Source organism: Paroedura picta, chromosome 10 (genome assembly GCF_049243985.1).
Source record: "Paroedura picta isolate Pp20150507F chromosome 10, Ppicta_v3.0, whole genome shotgun sequence".
Lineage (NCBI taxonomy): Eukaryota > Metazoa > Chordata > Lepidosauria > Squamata > Gekkonidae > Paroedura > Paroedura picta.
This window is the reverse complement of record NC_135378.1, coordinates 29,513,206-29,534,746: the sequence shown is the minus strand read 5'-3', so window position 1 is coordinate 29,534,746 and position 21,541 is coordinate 29,513,206. Positions and strand designations below refer to the sequence as shown.

The 21,541-nt window shown below is 40.3% G+C and overlaps 1 protein-coding gene across 1 annotated transcript in view; it reads left to right on the top strand.

Moving 5' to 3' along the window:
• NFXL1 (nuclear transcription factor, X-box binding like 1) overlaps positions 1 to 21,541 on the top strand; it is a 64,299-nt gene that overhangs the window by 24,274 nt on the left and 18,484 nt on the right. Inside the window, exons 16-18 of the mRNA XM_077301904.1 lie at positions 9,091 to 9,231; positions 18,096 to 18,262; positions 19,811 to 19,880. Coding sequence (XP_077158019.1) covers positions 9,091 to 9,231; positions 18,096 to 18,262; positions 19,811 to 19,880 — 378 coding nt within the window. The remainder of the gene's footprint in view (positions 1 to 9,090; positions 9,232 to 18,095; positions 18,263 to 19,810; positions 19,881 to 21,541) is intronic.

Here is a 21,541-nt window from a genome sequence, read left to right as displayed (position 1 = left end):
CATTTCCAGACTTGAAAAGAGATGAACTCAGGAATGCAGCATAGCTTTGGCAGCCTTTGTTTGGGCCACATTGTTAAACCATACTTTGATCTTATTGGCTAATGTGAGAGCTCAAGCAAAACACTTATCCTCTCATACTTTGTTCGTTCTGCAGTATCCTGTTGTTTAAAATGAATGCTTGGAGGAGAATTGGCACAGTAGTTGTTCAGCAACATTTTAACAGGCAAGCTATAAAAGAATTGTGCTAGTACATTGTAACAAAATTTGAGTCCAGTTGAGCATTTAAGACCAGCAATGTTTTATTCAAGGTTTTGTGTGCATGCACACTTCTTCAGAAAGCTGATACCCTGAAAAAACCTTGTTGGTCTTAAAAGTGCCACTGGACTCAAGCTTCGTTCTGCTGCTTCAGAACAACATGACTACCCTCTTGTACATTATTAGAAGGTTAAGCTGAATTGGTTTATGGCAGGCGTCCCCAACCTGAGGCCCCTGGGCTGCATGCGGCCCCCAACCTCTTTCTGTGCAACTCTTGACTTGGACATCAATGCCTTGGCTCAGTGGTCCCCAACCTTTATTAGGCTGGGGACCGGCAGGGCATCGGGCCGCGCCCGCGGGGACCGCACCCGAACGGGCCGCGCCCGGAAGCCACGCCCGCGGATCGGGCCGCGCCCGCAGATCGGGCCGCGCGGGCGCAGCCCGGCCCCGATTCCTTCTCCCCGCCCTCCCGCAGTAAGTAGCTTCCCGGTCCGCAAGCTTGCGGCCTGGGAAGTTTTTTACTGCGGGGGGGGGGGCGGGGAGAGGGAGCTGCGGCCCGGCGCCATGGCCTTCGCGGTTGGGGACCACTGCCTTGGCTAACAGAAAACAGCCACAAAAATCACACTGACTAGGTAAGCACGTGTAGCTAATAAAAGGATTCCACAGTAAAGTACTGTTCCAAAATGGATTGCATTAAAGTTAACGTTTCTTCATTTACCTTTGAATGTTTACTTTTGATCTAGATAATTAGGTTAATAATTTTGTTACATTTTGGTTTAAGATATGGCCCTCTTTAGGCAAGGGCACGCTAATGCATTCCTGATGTGCCAAAAGGTTGGGGACCCCTGGTTTATGGCATTTCATGGTGAATAGCAGTATTCGGTAGCAATACCAAAGTATGGTCTATTGATATAGAAATAAGCTTCGGAGATCTTTGGCCATATGTTCTTTCTCCTTTCCTTTTACGTGGGCAGTCAATGGAAGGCTTCTGAATTTGCAGCAAGCTATACTTGACTATTACAACTGCATGTCAAACTGATCTGAACTTTTCTATATGAATCAGAATGAATATACTTTGGTTTCTGTTCAGACCTATATACCGGAATGTTAAGTCACAATTTAACCATGGTTTGGGATCCTGCTTTGAATGGGGGAAAGCCCAATCGATGATTTATGATTCAGGCCTAATAAAAACGAATTGAAGATCTTTAGCTGGATTATTGCATGGGAGGGAATATAGGGCCAGAATTCTTCGGGCTTGCTTCCTTAGTGACAAACCAGTGGATCTCTTTTACATTTAAATTATGCAAAATAGATTTTTGCAAAAACAAATTAAAGAGGTTATTTATAGTGACCCAATGAAGGGTAGAAAGTGTTTCAGATTCCCAGGCTGATTCTGCAGTCATCTTTCATTGCTTGATTTGAGATCTTGGATTAGTTTTATCTTCTTTTTATTTTGTCCATTGCATTACTTTGTTGCCACCAGGCAAGAGAACAGCATTACCTTTTTCTGTAGGAGGGATTCCGAGCCATGGCTCCCTGGAGCCTTGGGGCTCTGTGAGAGGTCTCCAGGTGCTCCCCTGCCTTTCCCCTATATCCGGCCTTTAATGGACTTGGCCACCTTTTCCAGCCTGCTTTTGGGGTTCCTCAAAGCCTTAAAAATATTTCAGGGGATCTTCCATTGCTGCTCTGCACTGTCAAATGTCTTGCAAATAAATAGCAGGTTGGGTTTGATGCATCCTGCCAAATAAGAGGGTAAAATGCTGTTGTTAGACTGGATTTTTTCCATTTCATACTATAGGTGTGGGATACCACTTTAGAATGGTCTTTCATGCAAAAGGGAACAACAAGAACAAAAAAGTCTCCCTCCAAACAGAAGTAGCAGTTGTGTTACATATTCCATCCTAGCCTGGTGCTTGCCTTGCTATCATTTTATTTGTGGAGAGTTTTTAATGTAGAAGAGAATTCATGAATCACACCTCTGCTCTGAAGTAGTTCATTCTGTTGTTATCATAGCATTCTGCTGGCTCATTCTGCTGCGTAGACCAAACCTCCACTGAAAGCATCTTCTCCCTCTGTATTGTGAAATGTCTTGTAAAGAGTGTAGACACAGTACAGTCATCACCTGTAGTTTCTTGTCATCAAAGCTCACAAAGTTGAAGCAGAAAAGGTTTTAAACAGGTAGAGTGGTTCAACCTCTGGTATTTCATCTGGAGAACTCCCCTGAAATAGACCGTTCTCTGATAACATGGAATGCCATTACCCGTTGAAAAGCTGGGCTGGATGGATCAGAGTTGTAGAGCCAACCACAGTTGTAAATATCATCTGCTTTGGTAAAGTAGCTTCCTGTGCTCATAAAGAGAGAGTCTCATCTTTTATGCTCTCGACTCTTGAACAAAAATGTTAAATGCTTCCAATTTGAGGTGGTCCTCCCTACCCTCGGTTTGGCATTGAGTAAAGTAGTAGTTTGGCATTGCATAAGAGCAAAATCTTGAGACACTAATGGCAAAATTCTTAAATTATTTGCCCAACAAAAGGAATTAAGATTCTGTCTTAACTTGGCCAGCGGTGACAATGTATCAGTGTTACATAATGTTAGGGCTAGTATTCCATAATATATATTTTCTTATTTCTTGCATTAAAGATACCAGCAATTGGTAGTGCCTTTGATTTTAATTCTCCCCTTGAAATAAAGAAATCCTAGGGGTATTAGTTTAGAGTTTTCATTTTTAGATTGCTAGGAACCACAAAGCAAGCATGCCAGTTTTAATTATCAAATTATACGCTAGTAATGAAATGACCAAATCACAGCTGCTACCCGATAGTGTTCTGCTGTCATGCTGATTGCTTTTAACTGCTATTTGGTAGAAAAATTTAATTTCTCATAGCTGTAGCATATTGTGCATGTCATTTTGGGGTGGTTAGAAGATTGAAAACTAAGATTTTTTTTTTTAAAGAAGATCCTTTGTAGAATGCATTTAGAAACTTTTTATGTTGCAAAGAGAAAATGAGTTGAATATTTCTTAGCCAGATAGCCTCCAAATTACATTAATTGCTTGTTTGTTAGTTTACGTTTCTTGGCACAGAGTGTAGTATTATATTTCCATCTTAGACTTCATCACAAAACTTCATATAATATTTAGAACAATTTAAGCAAAGTTGTAGCTGACTTTGCCTTAAATGCATTTACACAAGAAATTATAGGTAACCTCTAAAGAAGATGAGTTTAGAAGTCTTGGACCCATGACCTGTTTCTCAGCTTTGTGGGACTGCATTCAATGTCATTAAGGTAAGGTAGTTTTTGTCATCTTCCATAGCAGTACTCCCCAAGAAGGCAAACACTGAGTCTTAGAAAGAATTTTCAGTAGTTTATTAGAGAAACATACTAATGGCTATATAGAACACTTCATTGCTGAAACTGATCACATACAGAATTTGATACAGATATAGAACCCTGCTTGCTTCCCTTTCTGCCAAGTTGTTTTCCCACGGTCTGTTATCTTACTGAATGGTACCCCCTTATCTTCAAAAGAGTAAGTACGATTTACAACTTAGCACTTAGAGGCAGGAAGAAGTAGCCATAACATACAAAATGTAATAAGCAGCCAGTTTTCTTAAATTAAGTATTTCTTTTTAGATTCCTTTTATCTTTGTGTTTCTGTTCTGCTACAACATTTTCTTATCTCTAGGTGCACAAATTTGATTTTTCACTCCCATCATCCAAAATTCTCAGTTTTTCATATTTTTTTGCTTCTGCTACTAAGATTTTAACATTTAGTTCTTCCTTTGGTGATAACAATGAGCTTCTGTTAGGTTTTCTGATTCCTTATCTCCATTCACATACATCTATTCTACTTTGTTCTGCTTGTTTTGGTGGTTATGTTCCTTGCTTTGACCTGTTTTGCTACTCTTTTCTCCCTGGCCTTCTTTTCTGCTTCTTCATCCAGCTGTTAATTTTTAAATCAGTGATTTTAAAGTGTTCATGTTCCTTTAAATGTTCCCTTGTCCCTCCTCCCATGCTCTTCTGTTTAGTTTGGACATCCTTAGTCCCTTAGTCCTTAGTCCCTGCTCATGAGACCTCTGGTTCTGTTGCCTGCCCCTTGTACCCTTTCTCTTATACATTATCCTTTTTATTTCCCAACTAGCATTCACGCGGCTCCTTCTCTTCACAGGTTCTAAGCAGCATTTAAAGTTCCTTGCATTTCTTAATTGTTTTTCTTCTGCATTTCTTTTTTGTGTCTTCATTCTGTGTCTTTAGACTATTTGCCTTATTCCTTTTATGCGGATTATTTTGGTACTGTGTAATATTATTAGAGCAAATTTCTCTTCAGATCCACTTGTCCACTGCAAATGAGAAAAAGACGATTGTTCATGATGTGTTCCAGTAACATTGTGTTTGGTTGCTTAACTTATCCCTCGTTGCTTGACACTTGCATTGGCCTCAAATGCCATTGTGACACTCCGTTCGAAGAGCTGATTTGCCAGCAAAGCAAATTTCGGGTTTTGGCTGTAAGTGTTGCAGCAGAAATAATTTTAGATTTATTTTCTCATTATAATGGGATTATTCTTGCTGCCCCGCTGGTGTTTACACAGAGCCAGGCCTTTATTCTTTAATGGGAAAGTTATTCTGAGTGATACTTTAATTTTAAAACGACTGGCTTCATGTTCTGGTGCCTTATTTCTCTTCTTAGTTTGGATGATGGATTCTAGTGTATAGGCCAGCATCTGCTCTTTTACACATGGCTTCCTTTGTGTCTTCATTTCTGAGCAGAACATACTGTGACTTTCCTGCATTGCTGCTACTGAATGCAGAAGCCCCTTTTTATCTCCTCTTTCCCAGGGACGTTTCATAAGGGTAAATGTGCCTGCCATGTTGTAACTGTTGCACTTCACGTTTTTCCACCTCTGTAGGATCCATTATGCACGGGGGAAATAACGCACATTCGGGGTGGAATGGCGGCAACTAAAATCACCGATAATGCACAGTGCCGGCTGCAACCGGCCGCAGCTTTGGTGCATGTCGCCGAAAAAGCCGCATTAGTGAAACGCGGAAGAAAGCGCAGCTTCCGGGTGACCGGGACGCAACCAGAAACGGCCCCAGGATCACCGCGTGCATAATCGGTTACTCTGGGTTTTGCCGCCGTCACGCCCCATCCCGTGCATAACCGGTGTGTTTCGCGTCTTCCCCCTCCGCGTTTTCCATGTGACCCGAAATCGCTGTATCGGCGGCCATGCATAATGGGCCCAGGTGGCAGCCAATGAAATGGATTGGAGCTAGGGAAGCGGGCAACCTGATGACATTGTATGACGTTACAAAATTTGAGCCCAATGGCACCTTTTAAGGCCAACAAATTTTTCATACCTTGAATAAAACTTGGTTTGTCTTAAAAGTGCCATTGGGCTCAAATTTTGTTCTGTTGCTTCAGAGCAACACAGTGACCCCCAAGGGAGTCCGTTACATGACACTGCGAGATGAAAAGGAGGAATGCTGGCTACTTAACTGAGTCTCCTGCCCACAATCACTTAGCTTCATGTTTTAGGTCCCACTGTTACAAAGCCACACTGTCAAACTTTGACTTAGTCAAATGGTTGCACATCAACCTAATCAGAAAAGGAGATGGTGGGTGACAAGGGTAAAATCTGAGTTTGTTGATATGAATCCATTTTGTTAAGGGTAAACCTAGATTTTAGATGGTTAAATGAAATTCTTTTGATTCCCCTCCCCCCAATGTTTGCTGTAACTTTTTTCCTTTGATTTTTGACTTAGAACTTCAGTAATCGATTAACCAGTAATAAGTTTTCATTTCCGGGTTGCTAACCTCCAGGTGGGCTTGACAGTCCTTGTTTATAATTTGATTTATTTTTAATTTGATTTATAAGACTACCCCTCTTGGCTCAGCCGTCTCAGGGTGGTATACATTACATTGTTTCATATTTGCTTTTCCCCAATCATATAACAATGTTAAGAGCCTCTTGTGGCGCAGAGTGGTAAGGCAGCCGTCTGAAAGTTTTGCCCATGAGGCTGGGAGTTCGATCCCAGCAGCCGGCTCAAGGTTGACTCAGCCTTCCATCCTTCCGAGGTCGTAAAATGAGTACCCAGCTTGCTGGGGGGTAAACGGTAATGACTGGGGAAGGCACTGGCAAACCACCCCGTATTGAGTCTGCCATGAAAACGCTGGAGGGCATCACCCCAAGGGTCAGACATGACTCGGTGCTTGCACAGGGGATACCTTTACCTTTACCTTTATAACAATGTTACGGCAATTTATCATTGTTATCTAGATTTCTTATATATTGCTGTAATTCCATTTAATTTGTTTTGTTGACCCTCCAGGTGCGGCCTGGAGTTCTCTCAGAATCACAAGTGAACTCCAGACAGCAAAGATCAGTTTCCTTGGAGAAAATGGCAGCTTTGGAGGGCGGTCTCTGTGACATCACATCCCTTCTGAGCTGCCTCTTCCCTAGTCTCCACCGCCAGATCTCCAGGAATTTTGCAGCCCAGAGCTGCCAGCCCCATTTGTTCAGAAAGAGAGGAATAGACTTCTTGCTTATTAAGTGTTGCCTTATTTTGCTAAACTGCATCCCTGGAAATGATGGAAAGCAACTGTTGGCTTGTTCATCCGTTTCCCCTTTTTATCTTAATTGCCTAAGCTACCTTGATGTCTTGGATTTGTGTTTATTTTTAACAGAAGTAATGATAAACTGTTTCAGCTAAGCAGAAGATAGAAGCACTTGAAAGCGTTCTTTCAATCCTGTTCTTCCAGGCATAAAATTGTTTCTAGTGTATAAACTTGCAGAATGTCTGTGCTGCCCAATTGTTTGAGCTAGCGGAAGTGGCTGTATCCAGTTCCCTGTCCAAAAGACCAGTGGATGAAAATAGAGGGTGAATCTGGAAGAAGCCGTCTATTTTTTTAAGGCTGGAAATCCAGTGTAGTTCCTTTCCTGGTCTTATATTCTCATTTAGGCAGATCCCTTTGACACATACTTGCCATGGTGAGGCTGCTGCTCTCTGCCTTTTATCGTATTTATTTTATTTATTTAGTATTCGACTTATATACTTCCCCTCCCGGCCAGTTCACAACAATAAAATACAATTAAAACTGAACTAGGAAAAAAAAAACCCCAACTAACACCCCCCCCTCCCAGCTATGCAAAGGTGGGGTGGCTCAGAGGGAAAGTCCAATTGGGTGGCTATGTTTAGAAAGTTTTCCTGTCATTTCTAGAATATTTTTACTTTTCAGGATGTAGTAACATGCAGGTTGTTCAGCTACCAAAGGACAAGTTTTTATGTCGGTGTGGTCTAAAGTGTAGTTGTAGAGATGCGTTCATTTATTCTGGGACCAAGGAGTACACCACATGGCTTCAGATACACTGGGAGGGAGGAATGGCCTCTTAGCCTGTTCCAATCTATGACTGAAGAGATTGGTGAACACATATGCTGACTTCTAGGCAGGAATTTTTGAGGCTGCCTTTAGCAAAGGTGGTATAACTAGTACAGATAGAAAAATGAAGTCAGCAGTGGTACGTGTTTTGTTCATGTAACTCCTCATTTGAACCTGCTAATATACTACTGTTCAGAAAAACATATCTTCTTTGTCCTTTGATTTCTGAGGTCCTGTTGGCCCTGGGAAGTGCATGTTTTTAATTTACATTTTAGAAAACTTACTATCTCATCAGCTTGAATCCCAAGGCAGGTTTCTGCAGGTGGAAGGAGCTCCCCTGCAGCTGCAATCCAGAATGGTGCAGCAAGATGTGGGGAGTTGAGAAAATCATGCCCCACTGACAGAAAGTGTTCTGTGTACAGAAATGCTCCACAGGATCCAATCCATTGTAGAAAAAAGATGGCAGAGAGAGATATATGACTTGATTTTCTGGGTGAAATGAAGAAAGAGCAGCAAGAGATGGTTTCAAGTTTGTTAACCTCAATTGTGACATCGTTTGCTACCAGCCTAATTTCCTGACAGTGCAGACTGACTGACTAAAGTTCTAAGTCAAAAATCATAGGAATAGAAAATTGATGAGATAAACAAAATAACTATGTGTGTTGGTAAGGGACAGAGAAATATATATTGAATTGTTTTTAGTTTATTGGCAGTGATTTATTAAGTTTATATGGAAAATGCTATAATCAAAATAACATTTACGGATTTTTCCCCTTGATATGGCTTTCTTTTATAAACAGCTATATATCGAACATGTGGCCCCCATCTGTGGTTCTTTAAATCCACAGATTGGGACCACACTAGTGCTAAACATATTTGTAGAAGAATGCAAAAAATTTAAAAGTGTACATTGGGTGCTTGCATTCCTCCAAATTAAAAAAAATTGTGTTGTCTTTGCATGTACTTGCCAGTTGAACTGGTGGTGACTACCACAGATGTCAGCTATGGGTCTAGCTGCCATGGCAGAGGAAGGCAGAAGTGGTTATGGGCTCAGTTGCTACTGTGGCAGACAGTAGGAGAAGCTCCCAGTCTGGCCGTGTTGGTGCAGTTCTCTGAGACCCACTCTGAACCTGGCTGCATGATCTTAGGAGTGATTTGTTTGGATGTTTTTAATGTAAACAAAAAGTTTAATTCCTTGTACGTTTTCTTGCATATATAGCTTCACTGTCAGTTTTACCTTGCAAAAAACATACTGGTTCCAGGCAACCCACCAGAATTCTCTATGGCCTTGATTTTGATGATGATCAAAATGTTTTATTTAATGAAATTAACAGTGTTTGCAATCGTATATGAATAATGGCATTATGCCTCAGTAATCAAAATACTTACATTTTCATTTAATGAAAGCCTTTGAAATATTGGGGAGGTTGATCTTCATCTGCCTTTCTTTCAGGTGAGTCCATTGCCATGCCACGCTGCGGCACCCTACTCTTGTAAAAGACCTTGTGGAAGACTGCTTGAGTGTCAGAATCACACATGCATGAAAGAATGTCATAAAGTTACTGAACGAGATGGTGGCGGTGATGCTCAAAAGGTAAGGTGTCCTTTCTTATACAGGAGCATAAGAATTGCTTCACTCAAGAATTGCAGCATTAGGTATACATCTGGATGTGATTGTGTACATTGTGTTCGAGTCTGTGTTTCTCGTTGGTGTACTTTGCGTTTGATTGTCCACAGTAAATGCCCCTATGGAAAGATACATATGTAGTGGGTGGAGTGTATGCGACTGTTGGATATACAACACTGGGGTGATGGACTCTTGAGTTTGTACAGATAAACTCTTTTTTTTATGTGACAGCCAAGCTCAGTTACCACTTCTGTGCTCTACAAGTACTGTTTCCAGTATTTCTTTCTTCCCTTAATTTAATATACTACACTTCTTGAACCAGCCTATTAAGTTCTTTCCCTCAAAATTGATTTCTCTCCATTCCTCCTGTGTATTTCCCTTTAGATTCCTTCTTGATTAATTCCCCTCTTCAAAATATATTTCTCTTAACATCTTTCCTTTCCATCCAATTCCTGCCCTGGATTAATTTTCTATTTCTCCCCATTCTTAACCACCATTTCTCTTGCTTTGTTGTGCTTGTTCTGGATTTCCTGTCATTTTGGACAGAACTACAACATACAGTATTGTATGCTGTGTCTTTTACGCAAAATGTACTTCTAACTTCTCCAGGTTAAACAGGCAGGAAAATTTAAGTGTGAAAATTTAAACAATTAGCAACTGGCTTGTCTCTGCTACTAAACAATGGAACAAAGGCTCAGCTGCAGAGCTAAAACTTATTTAATGGCACAGTTGGAGTGAACCCAGTAAACACCTTTTTGCATTTCTGGGCCATCACCATGGAAATGATTTGTCGGAGTCGAATGAGATTCCATGCATGTCTAATCATGGAAAAGCATGATTTATGAGTTTAGAAGGTATGGAGGCATGTTGACTTTCATGTCTTCCCCTCTTTTTTTAAAAAAATTATGTTTTGAGCTTTGCACTCTACACATAGGGCAGTTGAGAGTCAGGTGGTACTTCCTGGTCTCCTGTAGAAACTTACAGGGCGTGCTTTCTTACTGATCTGAAGTGCTAGAAGAAACTCTTGGGAATGCTCTGTGGTGCTTACATTTGGTTGCTACTTAGGTCTTTTCTACCCTTTTCTACTCTCAGCAATTTAGGATCCAGTCTTTTTTTTGAAGGGGGTCCCCAACTTTTTTGAGCCCATAGACACCTTTGGAATTCTGAGGCAGTAAGGTGGGTGCTACCTGAAAATGGCTTTCAGCCACAAAAATCCAGGTGGTGACTTCCTAACTGATAGTAACTCTTCAGTACCCCCCCTCATTCAGCATTTCAGGCAGAAACTCTGTTCATCTGGAAATGTGGCATACAGATGTTTTAAATAAATAAATATAGGACACTCTCTTCTTAAAGGAACATACTGTTTAAAAATATTTTATTGCATACACTCAGCTTGCCTTCAGTCACACAATGAAGATCCTTGTGCTGTGGTGGCAATTGCTGTAGAACTATCTTTTAAAATGTCTCCGCAGCCAATCAGATATCCAGTGGCCATTCAGAAGTCCTGGTGGGCAAAGCCCAATGTGGTCCTAACCACTTTCTAAGGACATTTGTTGGGAGCCATGAATGGTGTCAATGGGTGACCGGTTCCCACAGGCATCACAATGGGGACCCCAATGTAATAGAACAACAGGCTGTCTGGCTCTCATGGGACTGTATCCATGACTTTTATCTGTAGTGTGCAGCCTAGTTCTATGCATCAGAAGTCCTGTTCACTGGGTCTAATTACTAGGTCAGTATGTAATTTCCTATATGCAGACTATAAAGAGCCAGCATAGAAATATTCTAAATAATAATTCTGTCTTACTGGCTGTACAGATAATTAAAACTGTCATTTGGTACACCTGTTCAGCTTATGTCCCTTTTTTAGCAGGCACTCAGTTCCTATTTCACTGGTGTATTTTACCTCAAAACACTCCCCCCCCCCAAAAAAAAACCCCTTATTTCCCCACATGCATCTCCTCATTGCACTTTATCTGCCACGTGAAATAATTGACTAAGGGTAATTAGGGGCCTCTGACCCTTTCTTGTCCACTTCAGCTTTGTCTCAGAGGGTTTGAGAAGCTACAAGCCTTGATCGGTGTGTATTTTCTTAAATTTATAGGCACTTTTATATAAAAAATCCTCAACATACTTTGCAGCTTGCATTGAAAACTGAAATCCACCATTCATCATTGTGCTCAGAAATAACTAACCTCATTTTCCTGTACTGACCACTTACTGTTAAACATAGTTAAAAGCCAACAGTTTGTCTTAAAAACTAGGCCTTTTATTAGTAAGGCATGCAAAATTGTTCTGTCCACTCTTCCTTTTCTACAGTATGCCATTCCACTGTCAATCCCCCCCCCCCATTAGTTGTTTGGTGCAAAGTTTATTTCTGAAAATACAGGGTAGGGCTGGGGGAAATATCTTGAAATTTTTGGTACTGGTTTCAAATTGCCTCCTTGTGGTTTGTGTGTGTGTGTGTCGGGGGGGGGGGTTAGAAGTGTACACAATGGTTTTGATTATATTTACTCTGATAGGATTGCCAGATCCCCACTGGCAACCAGTGTGGGGAGTGGCTGCAACCTGAAGCCTAAGCCTCGGTAGCTGGCAACACAGCCATGTCACTTCCAGCACATACTGGAAGTGATGTCATCATGTCACTAGCAGAATCTTGTCAGCCAGCTGGTCAGTAGTAGAGGGAGGGGATCCCCTACCACAGACGGGGTTCTGGGAACCCTACCCTGGAGTGGCTTTTACATAGTGACTATAATTCCATCACATGTTGTTTTTTCTGCATGAATTTTTTGTAGTTAATACTGGCGAATGAAATGAACCATTTATACAGGGCTGCTTTTTGATTATCTTGTGGTCTAAGTGGTTCTCAGAATCATACTAGTAAGCCTCCCCAAAGCCATCTAATTTCTTTATCCAGGAGAACACCTATAGGAGTCCCTGATGGAGAAAAGAGGCAACTATATGCCTCAGTTTCATTAAGAAGTAAAATAAGGTATTGCTTGATAGAAGAGTACAAGAATGAGGTTTTCAACAATGAAATACCAAATAACTTGCCCCTTTGTGGATTACTTTTCACTTAAATAAAGAAGTAGGTGTGATGATCCTTTGACCACTCTTACAACCTTGTTGCAATATTTTAAATAATAACTAATAATAGTGAGAGATGGGGAATTGGTTGGCAATTTTTTTGCTTGCAGCCAAAGTTCTTTCTGCAACCTTCTTGGAAAATAATAAATTATCAAAAATTTCTAGAATGGCAGATCTCATTCAATGGAATCAGTAGCCTTTCTTTTAAAAAAAATTGAATTGGAGGAAACATTTACTGCCTTACCTTATCTGTGATTTTATATTGGGTCTGTTGATATGGATGGTTCAGGATTCGCAATGACAGTTTAACTTTCTTTTTAAAATGTTTATTTGCTTTATAGTTGTCATTAATACAAATGGATTAATTAAAAATATTTTGCATTCAAAATATAAATGAACAATTAGCAGCATCATATGTAATTAAAATGGAGTTAAGGAAGGGTAGAATTGTACAGAATCTTGGCAACCTTAGTTTATGAATGAAAGCCAAGAGCATTTTCACTCTTTCAATTATGTGTCTCTAAATAAATGTCACTCCTTAATGAGATTTTTTAAATCTCAACCACTAGTGGGAAAGTATTTGTTTCCTAGACAATGTGCTAAAGTAGGCTAGAATCTGTTAAGTAAATGACTCCTTGGAAATAATTTTAAACCTAGTTACAGTAGATACAAATAAAAATACTTAACCTTTAAAGATTATGTGCATGTTTGTGTGCGTGAACTGTATAATTCAACTGGTAGGTACTTTTGTAGCCATTTGTAGATAGATTTCTGGCTTGATTACCGAATGATTTTCTCAAAAAAAAATTACATAAAAATTGATACTGGCAATAAATTTCTAGTATCATGTTGATACTGCTTACTTTTTGATAAAAACTAAAAAAAACTGAAGCCATTCTAAAATACTGGGTTTTGAGCTTTTCATATCCTAGAACAGAGAGACCTTTGTGGCTCAAGTTAGTATTTGCTTAGTATTTTGCAGGTGGAAGGCAATAAAGAAATGCTTGTTTTATGCTCAGATGCCTTAGTCAGGGTTATATGATAATTTTGTTAATTTCAACCTTTCAGAGGTTGGCATTTGGTGGCATTCAGCTTTCTTTGCTCAATCTCTTTCTAATGTCAGCTCTTGTTCTAATTAGGATAATAATTTCTGTGCATGTTACTGCAAACCAAGGTTGACTCAGCCTTCCATCCTTCCGAGGTCGGTAAAATGAGGACCCAGCTTGCTGGGGGGTAAGCGGTAATGACTGGGGAAGGCACTGGCAAACCACCCCGTATTGAGTCTGCCATGAAAACGCTGGAGGGCGTCACCCCAAGGGTCAGACATGACTCGGTGCTTGCACAGGGGATACCTTTACCTTTACTGCAAACCAGCTACCTGTGAATTGTAATGCAAAACTGCAGTCATGATTGGGAAGCCCTGTTCTATTCAATTTAACTGTAGTCCAGCAGTTCCTGGTTCAGATATTGCCTCTGCTACAAACTCATTAGGAGGACTTAGGTGAGCTTTTTTCTCTAATCCTTGCCCTCCTCTCCTTTCAAGATGAACACTGGTCTGTTACACGGTGCTGTTGTTACTACAGCAAAATCATGTATGTAAAATGGTTTGAGCTCTGAAAGCAGCATATCAGTGCAAAGCAGTAGTATTGCTTCTCAGTGCATTCAGAAATCCATGACTACTTATATAGAATTCAGGGTCTGATGTATATTGAATAATCCAGTTTTATCCTTGCAATAACATTTTGAAGTAAATAAAGCAGAACAGTTAGCTGCAAGATTAAGCAGGACTTTGAACCATGGTCTCCCTAGTCCAGGCATTCTCAACCAGGATTTCGTGAATGTTTTTGTTAAACATTTATTGGGGTGATATGACCATATATAGTTGGATCAACCTGCCCCGCCCTCCCAAAATGGCCAATGATAAGCCTGGAGGAATGGGAAGGGAAGGTGCTCTGGGTGGGCATGTACTTCCCAGCCAGATTGTGCACGATCATACCACTTCTGGGGTTTCTTGAAGCCTGGAGAATGTTTCTCAACGGGAAAAAAGTTGAGAAAGCCTGCCGTAGTCTAATGCTGCAATCCTAAACATCCTTTCTAGAGAATTCTCAGTTAACTAAATGGGGTTTACACTGTGTATGTATATTTAGGACTGACCTACAGGTCACACACAATCACAATACCTTTATTGGCATAAAACAAATTAGGAGCAAGGGAAAGAGAAATCGAATGGTCATAATGCACCAGTCATTTTAGATTTTAAAACTGTAGACAAAAAAATCAGCCATAATAAAAGTGGCATTAGCATCCTGATCTCTCAGTAGAAATTGGCAGATCAGGTCTTTTTGATGAGTTCTCCATTTAGGTATGACATGTCTTCGCTGGACCATGTACAAAAGGCAATCAAGTACGAGTCTACACTGTTCTGGATCCACAGGTTATCAGGGGAATGATCCTGTATTCCGAGCACTGTGGAAGTGAACCCTGACAGAGGACTAATTCTCAAGCCCTAACACATCTTTTAATTCTGACAGACATGTCTCAGTTTGCTTGACAGCAGTTATATTTTCAAAGAACAGGTATCCATGCAAGCGAAACATAGCTTATTTAATCACACCAGGATCTGCTGGTTATAACAGGACATGATTTTTGGTGCTACAAAGAAGCTGTGTGTTTCCATGGTCTATTCTGCAGTTGGCTGACAGTACTTGTTAGTAATATTTAGAAAGCAAAAGCGGCACATTCTTGCTTTTTCTATGAAAGATTATTTTTGAGGATTGCTAGCGCCTGCTGCCAGATGTCTTTTGGTGTGTGCCCTGAAATAGACTGGAGTGTTTGTGTTTAATTTCAAAAGTACATAAAAGTGTATCACAGCTTACGTCAAAATGAGATTTTATCTAGAGTGCTCTGATTAAGCAACTCTTTTTCCTAGCACTCAGAATCCAATTGTGAAAGTTGTGATTAGACTTCTCTTCCTGTAATCAGTTTTAATTGGTCCTAAATAGTGAGACTGTTTATAGATTTCCATTTTAAGGTTGATCAATGTTGTTACTAGACAGGTGACAAATTTCTGATATCTTCTCCCCCCCCTTTCAGATTGTATACCAAAGTGGTAAGAAGCTGTGAATCTTCATTATATTAAAATTGTATTTAAAAAAAATTATTAAAGCCTGGGTAAAAGAAAGATAAATCTTAGGTGGAAGTTTATTTGTTACAGCAATATGGACAGGTGCAAAAATTTTAAGTTCAGGTGTATAAAATTGGCAAATATCTTAAATTAAGTGGGAAATATTTGTAATAGGTTAAAACAGTTAATCTTAAGAAGTATTTACAATGGGGGGATTTCTAGATGGGAAAAAATATTACCAATGTTTTAGGTATTATCCTGAATCTAAATTACAAAAGGCAATAAAGTTTAGATATATGAAATTGATACTGGACAAAAATATTGAAAATTAATATTATATGAGGATAGTCAGTTTTTTATTATTAAGCTTTAAAATATTTTTTATTAAGCTATATGATGCATGAGGATAGGTAAATCTTATCTTAGAATTTAAAGAGAGTTGTTAAATATTTTGTATTATTTCATCTTCTATGGATGTAGAGGGAAAATGCAATATCATCATGCAAGTTTCATTTATTATTTATTCTGTTTTTTAAATTAATAAACACACACACACAAAGAAGCAGCAGCAGCTGCGGGCTTGTGAAGAATTTCAGGAAAGAGGAATTATTTGGAAATTCTACTTCTCAAAATCTAGCCCCCCACTCCCCGTTTTTCTTTTTAAATGACTTTCAACACTACATATGTATTGAGCATATTCAGACCACAACTGACTGGGAGTGATTATAGTGCTGAGGGAAATCTTTGGTTATTGTATAAGGCAGGGGTAGTCAACCTGTGGTTCTCTAGATGTCCATGGACTACAATTCCCATGAGCCCCTGCCAGAAAACTTTGGTTATTGTATAAGGCAGGGGTAGTCAACCTGTGGTTCTCTAGATGTCCATGGACATCTGGAGGACCACAGGTTGACTACCCCTGGTATAAGGCACAGGATGCCTGGGGAGCCCCCGAAACATGTCGAGCTATCAGTGGGTAGCTAGCATTTACCGCTTTTGTGATTGACATAGAGCCCAGTTGCTCCATTAGTGATCTTGCATGGCATATGCATAATACACAAGCTGAGACCCAGCCAGTTTTTTCATTCAGTTGTGTCTAAGTGGCTTCCTAACTGCAGCCTTGACACACATGGCATTTGTCCACGCATGTCCGATGGCTTTCAGTATACTAGCCTTTTTTGGCATCACCCCCCCTCCGTTTTTTCTCCTTATCTCTCTCAAACATCAAGTGCTTTTTTGGTATTGTCTAAAGTAATGGTCTCCTGGAAAAGATAGGCCCCAGAGCTCCGATGTTAATGTCAAGTAGGTTGTGGCTTACATTTCCTTGGATTCTTGACACTTCAGACACTGCTGAAATAGTACTTGAGGCTCTCACAGAGAAAAGAGGCTCTACCCTCTATCCTGCTGCCACAGCAACAGACAAGTAAGTTAAACAGGAAAGGAGTAGGAAAGTATTCTCCAGTTCAGATTACAAGCCCAAGAACAACTCTCCCATTTATAAAGTTGACCTTGGATTATAGACAATCATTAAGACTTCCAGAGCATAAATTGTAGTGGCATCACTAGTTTTGATTCCTCTCTGCTGTGGAGACACTGATTATTGCAGAATCCATCTCTCAGTATGTTCTGTCTGAAAAATATGTTTCCTAGAATTCCTAGAATGTGTTCCATTTAATTCCTTAGTCTGCTGCAAATATTTGTGTTACATGTGGTTTTGATATGTACATTGCCATCTGCTTTGTCACATTAAAACAAGAATAAATCTATTAAAGCAATAAAATAGTCTTTCCCCCCCCCTTTCTTGTAACACAGAGTCCAAACTGAATAACAGTCTGTATTGACCTTGTATGGATTTGTGTAGTGGTTAAGAGCAACAGCTTCTAATCTGATGAGGCAGGTTTGATTTCCTGCTCCTTCACATGCAGCCAGCTTGGGTGATCTTGGGCTTGTCACAGCCCTAATAGTGCTGTTCTCATAGAGCAGTCCTGTCAGAGCTCTCTCAGCCCCACCTACCTCACAGGTGCCTGTTGTGGGGAGAAGAAGGAAGGGCAATTGTAAGCCACTTTGAGACTCCTGGTAGAGAAAAGCGGGTATAAAAGCCAATTCTTCTTCTTCAACAGATGCATGGGCTAGTGGCAGGAAATTTACAAACTCTAGGAAGAGCCATCCTTGGGTTCATGGGTTCCACCTATTATCTCTGTTGGGATACAGCTCTAATGTCCCACCAAGGTACCAGATTTTTGTCTCTTGGAGGTTGTCAAATCTTGGAAGCTAAGCAAGATCAGCCCTGGCTAGAACTTGGAAGGGTGACCTACAAGATGTACCAAGGTCGTGATGTGGGGGAAGGCAGGCAAACCACCTCCAAACGTCTCTTGCCTGGCAGCCAGACAATCTTAGGATCTCTTGCCTGTATTACGCACCCTAGATGACAATGACCTTTCACAATAGGCTTCACAGTGGTTTTCAAAAATTAATTTTCAATATTATTAGGTGCACGGTTCTTTGAGTAAAAAAGCATCATGCCTTTTAATAACCTGTGGAAGCAGAATTAGTACTTAAAACTGCATAATGGTCCAGAGTCCAAATAATTCTGTCTTTCAGCTTTTTATTGTATTGTTATTAGGCAAGTCAAGAATGCTCTGAGTGTGAAGAAGAATGTTCCAAACCACGACCACCTGGCTGTCCTCACTCATGCCCTCTGCCTTGCCACCCTGGAGAATGCCCAACATGTGCCCAAATGATCCGGATGAAGTGTCACTGCAAGCTCACAAGCCTGTACATCGAATGCCTGTATGTAGTTAGAGACTTGGCTTTAAAGTACTTTGAAAGTTAAAGTGCTGTATATGTATGCTGCAGTCTCCTCTCACGCCCCCATCCCCGGTTTCTTCTGAGAGCTGATAAATTATAGTCTTACTCAGGGCCCTAAGTGGGACCTCAGAATGGCATCTGCTTGCCTACTTGTTACGTGTGACATTGTATTTAAGATGTCAAACTGAAACAGTGGCCAATATGCATAGAAATCCTATATGCTTAGACCCAATCCAAGGCAGGCAGTGCTGGATAAATACCTTTGCTCCATCCCTTCTAGGTTATATTTAACAACAGCTGTGTCAGAAGCAGATTTGGGTTCACCCAATAAGACTAATAGATTAGCTCTGAGATGCAGTTTCTTGGGGTTTGTCTTGGGCTAGCTTGACCAGTCTGGATTCAGTGATTGCTATGGTAAAAAGATGTTATTCCAGTTCATACTAGCAGAAGAAAAAATGGGAAATGTCATTCCAGCAGGTTGCCATCTTGTATGAAGTTGCTTTGCCACTTTTAAACAATTCAGGAAATCTTATACTGTATTGTATTGTTGTGTATTTTGTATTGCTTGCTGACTGAAATAAATGTATCTGGTTTATTAACTGAAGGTCGTGACAAGTTTACTGTCACGAACTTCCACAAAATTTTAAAGCAGTTCATGAATAGAGCAGAAAGCAGGGTTTTAAAAGAAATCCTGCTTTCTGTTGTGTGTTCCCTTTAAAGTTTAAAGGGACTGTACAAAAAAAATAAAGGGATTGTAGTCCAGTTTGGTATAGTGGTTAGGAGTGCGGACTTCTAATCTGGCATGCCGGGTTTGAATCTGCACTCCCCCACGTGCAGCCAGCTGGGTGATCTTGGGCTCGCCACGGCACTGATAAAATTGTTCTGACCGAGCAGTGATATCAGCGCTCTCTCAGCCTCACCCACCCCACAGGGTGTCTGTTGTGGGGAGAGGAAAGGGAAGGCGACTGTAAGCCGCTTTGAGCCTCCTTCGGGTAGAGAAAAGCGGCATATAAGAACCAACCTCCCTGTTCAATCCCATTTGTGCTTCTGCCACAAACCAACATGAACCACATTTTTCTGGTTTGTGCCCATCTGTATTCAGCACTGCTTCAACCACATAGGGAGGTGCACATACACGCTATTAAGCTACTTTTAGTACAGCCGATTCATGGTAGCAAACAATAGTAATTTTAAAATATTGACAGTGCAATGTGTAATTTTAAAGCATCAAACTATTATTGATTATGACTGAAGTGAAGTAAAAACAAGAATCCCATACCAACTTAAAGTAGAATTGTGGTAGTGTATATTTTTTTGACTAGAGTTTGCTGTGTTGTTTGTATGAAATGTTATTACACTAATATAAAGGGGGGGGGGAGCCTTGTAAAGAACAAATCCAGAAAGCTATGCATTCAAAAATGTTTTTGATATAACAAATGAACACAAATACAACTCTGGAGGTGGGTAAAATGTGTGTCACTGAGTGTATGCACTGATTTATTGCATCTTCTTTCACAAATATCTAATTAGAAAAATCACTTCTGCTGACCAGAAAGAAAAGGATGTACTCAGCTCCTGCCAAAATCAATGTCCAAAAGAGGTAAGCTCATGTAATACTTCAGGAATATCGAAATAATTTTCTCACCTGTGAAAACTGTTTCATAATAGTTTTAACATACTGAACTCTGACAAAGAGATCCCTATATACCACACATAGCAGTAAAACTCTATTCTCATTTGCGTGTGCATTCAGAGTATTCACTTGAAAGACTTATTGGTGCAGTAGATATTTTAAATGTCATTCTTAATCCTATAAACTCATGCAGAAGAGTAAAGCTAGAACCAGTGTTGTTTGCTCATTTTCATCTCATTCTCCTGTCTCCAACCCCCACCCCGCATGGGTTTAGTCTGTGCAGGTTTCATGATCCCCAGCAGAACCCTTTTGGATGGTCAAAGGGCACAAATTTTAAATTTTTCACTAGAAGAAAAGCTGATAGGATCCAACCAACTGTCATCTTTTATTTCTTTCCTTCCTTTCCCCTACAGGGAAAATATAGGAATGTCAGAATAATAAGATGCACAGGTTTTTTTTATTACTGTTACATTTGTGTGGGTGGTGACTCTGCCTATGACCACATCTTGGCTTAGATTTCTAAAAAAAATTCTGATGTCTGTCTTTGTTTTGCTTTTAATTCAGCTGGTGATCCATATTTTTCAGGGACAGACATCTTGGCTCACTTGGAGCCAACGTTGTTTTTAAAAGCTCCGTACAAGTCATCTTCTTCCAAATTTTTCTCCCTTTGATTCTGGATGTTAACCAATTAGGAAGAGAGCGGAGGTGAACTCTGAAGAGAATTCTACTTCACTCAAGACCTGGACTAGTTGGCTCTCAAGTCCTCTGAATATGCCCAGTTTTATGGACTAAATCTTTTCCAGTAGTTAGAGGACTTAAATATTGCATTACAAGAGGCTGAATAAGGTATGAGTCTAGCAGCACCTTTAAAACCAACAGAGTTTTATTCAAGGTATAAGGTTTTGTGTGCACACACACTTCCTCAGACATGCTTCCTCAAACTTTGTTCTGCTGCTTCAGACCAACACAACTACCCACTTGAAGAGGTTGAATAATGACATTCTGGCAGGAAAAATTCAGCTGAGCCAAATACCTCACATTTTCTTTAGCTGAGGCAGTGAACAAGGGGTGGATCCTGTACCACCAACTGAAGGGCATATGTGTCTACAGGGACAATGCTGTACCATGACCTGTGGGCTCTATGACAGTCTTAGAAGACAAACTTACTGGCTATTACAGCTTGTTCTAGTCAAGTATTTTCTCCAGAGTTAGCAATATTGAAGATTCATTGTGGTTCTGTTGACACTGAGTGCCTGACGCACGGTCTGGCCTTCCTACACTTTTGTCTTTTGGAAATTTTGTACCATGAGTTCTTAAGCTTTCACAGTGTTTCGTGTCAATTTGGTTGTTTCTGATAAAATGTATTACATGGACTTATTTTAGGAAAGAGGCTGGGATTTGTGTGCATTCCTTGTCTTTTCCCACTGCATGCATCCTGTCTTGGAGTGCAAGTGCAAACCATAATCTCACTATTCAGCAAAATGTACTAAAATAGAAGTTACTAGCTGGACACACAAGAGAAGGAGGCAACGTATAAGCACCACACTTGCTTCCCTTTTGCCCAGTCAACAGAACAGACTCTGTCCTATTATGCACGGCTGCTGAAACGGTGGCATGGAGAACGAGGA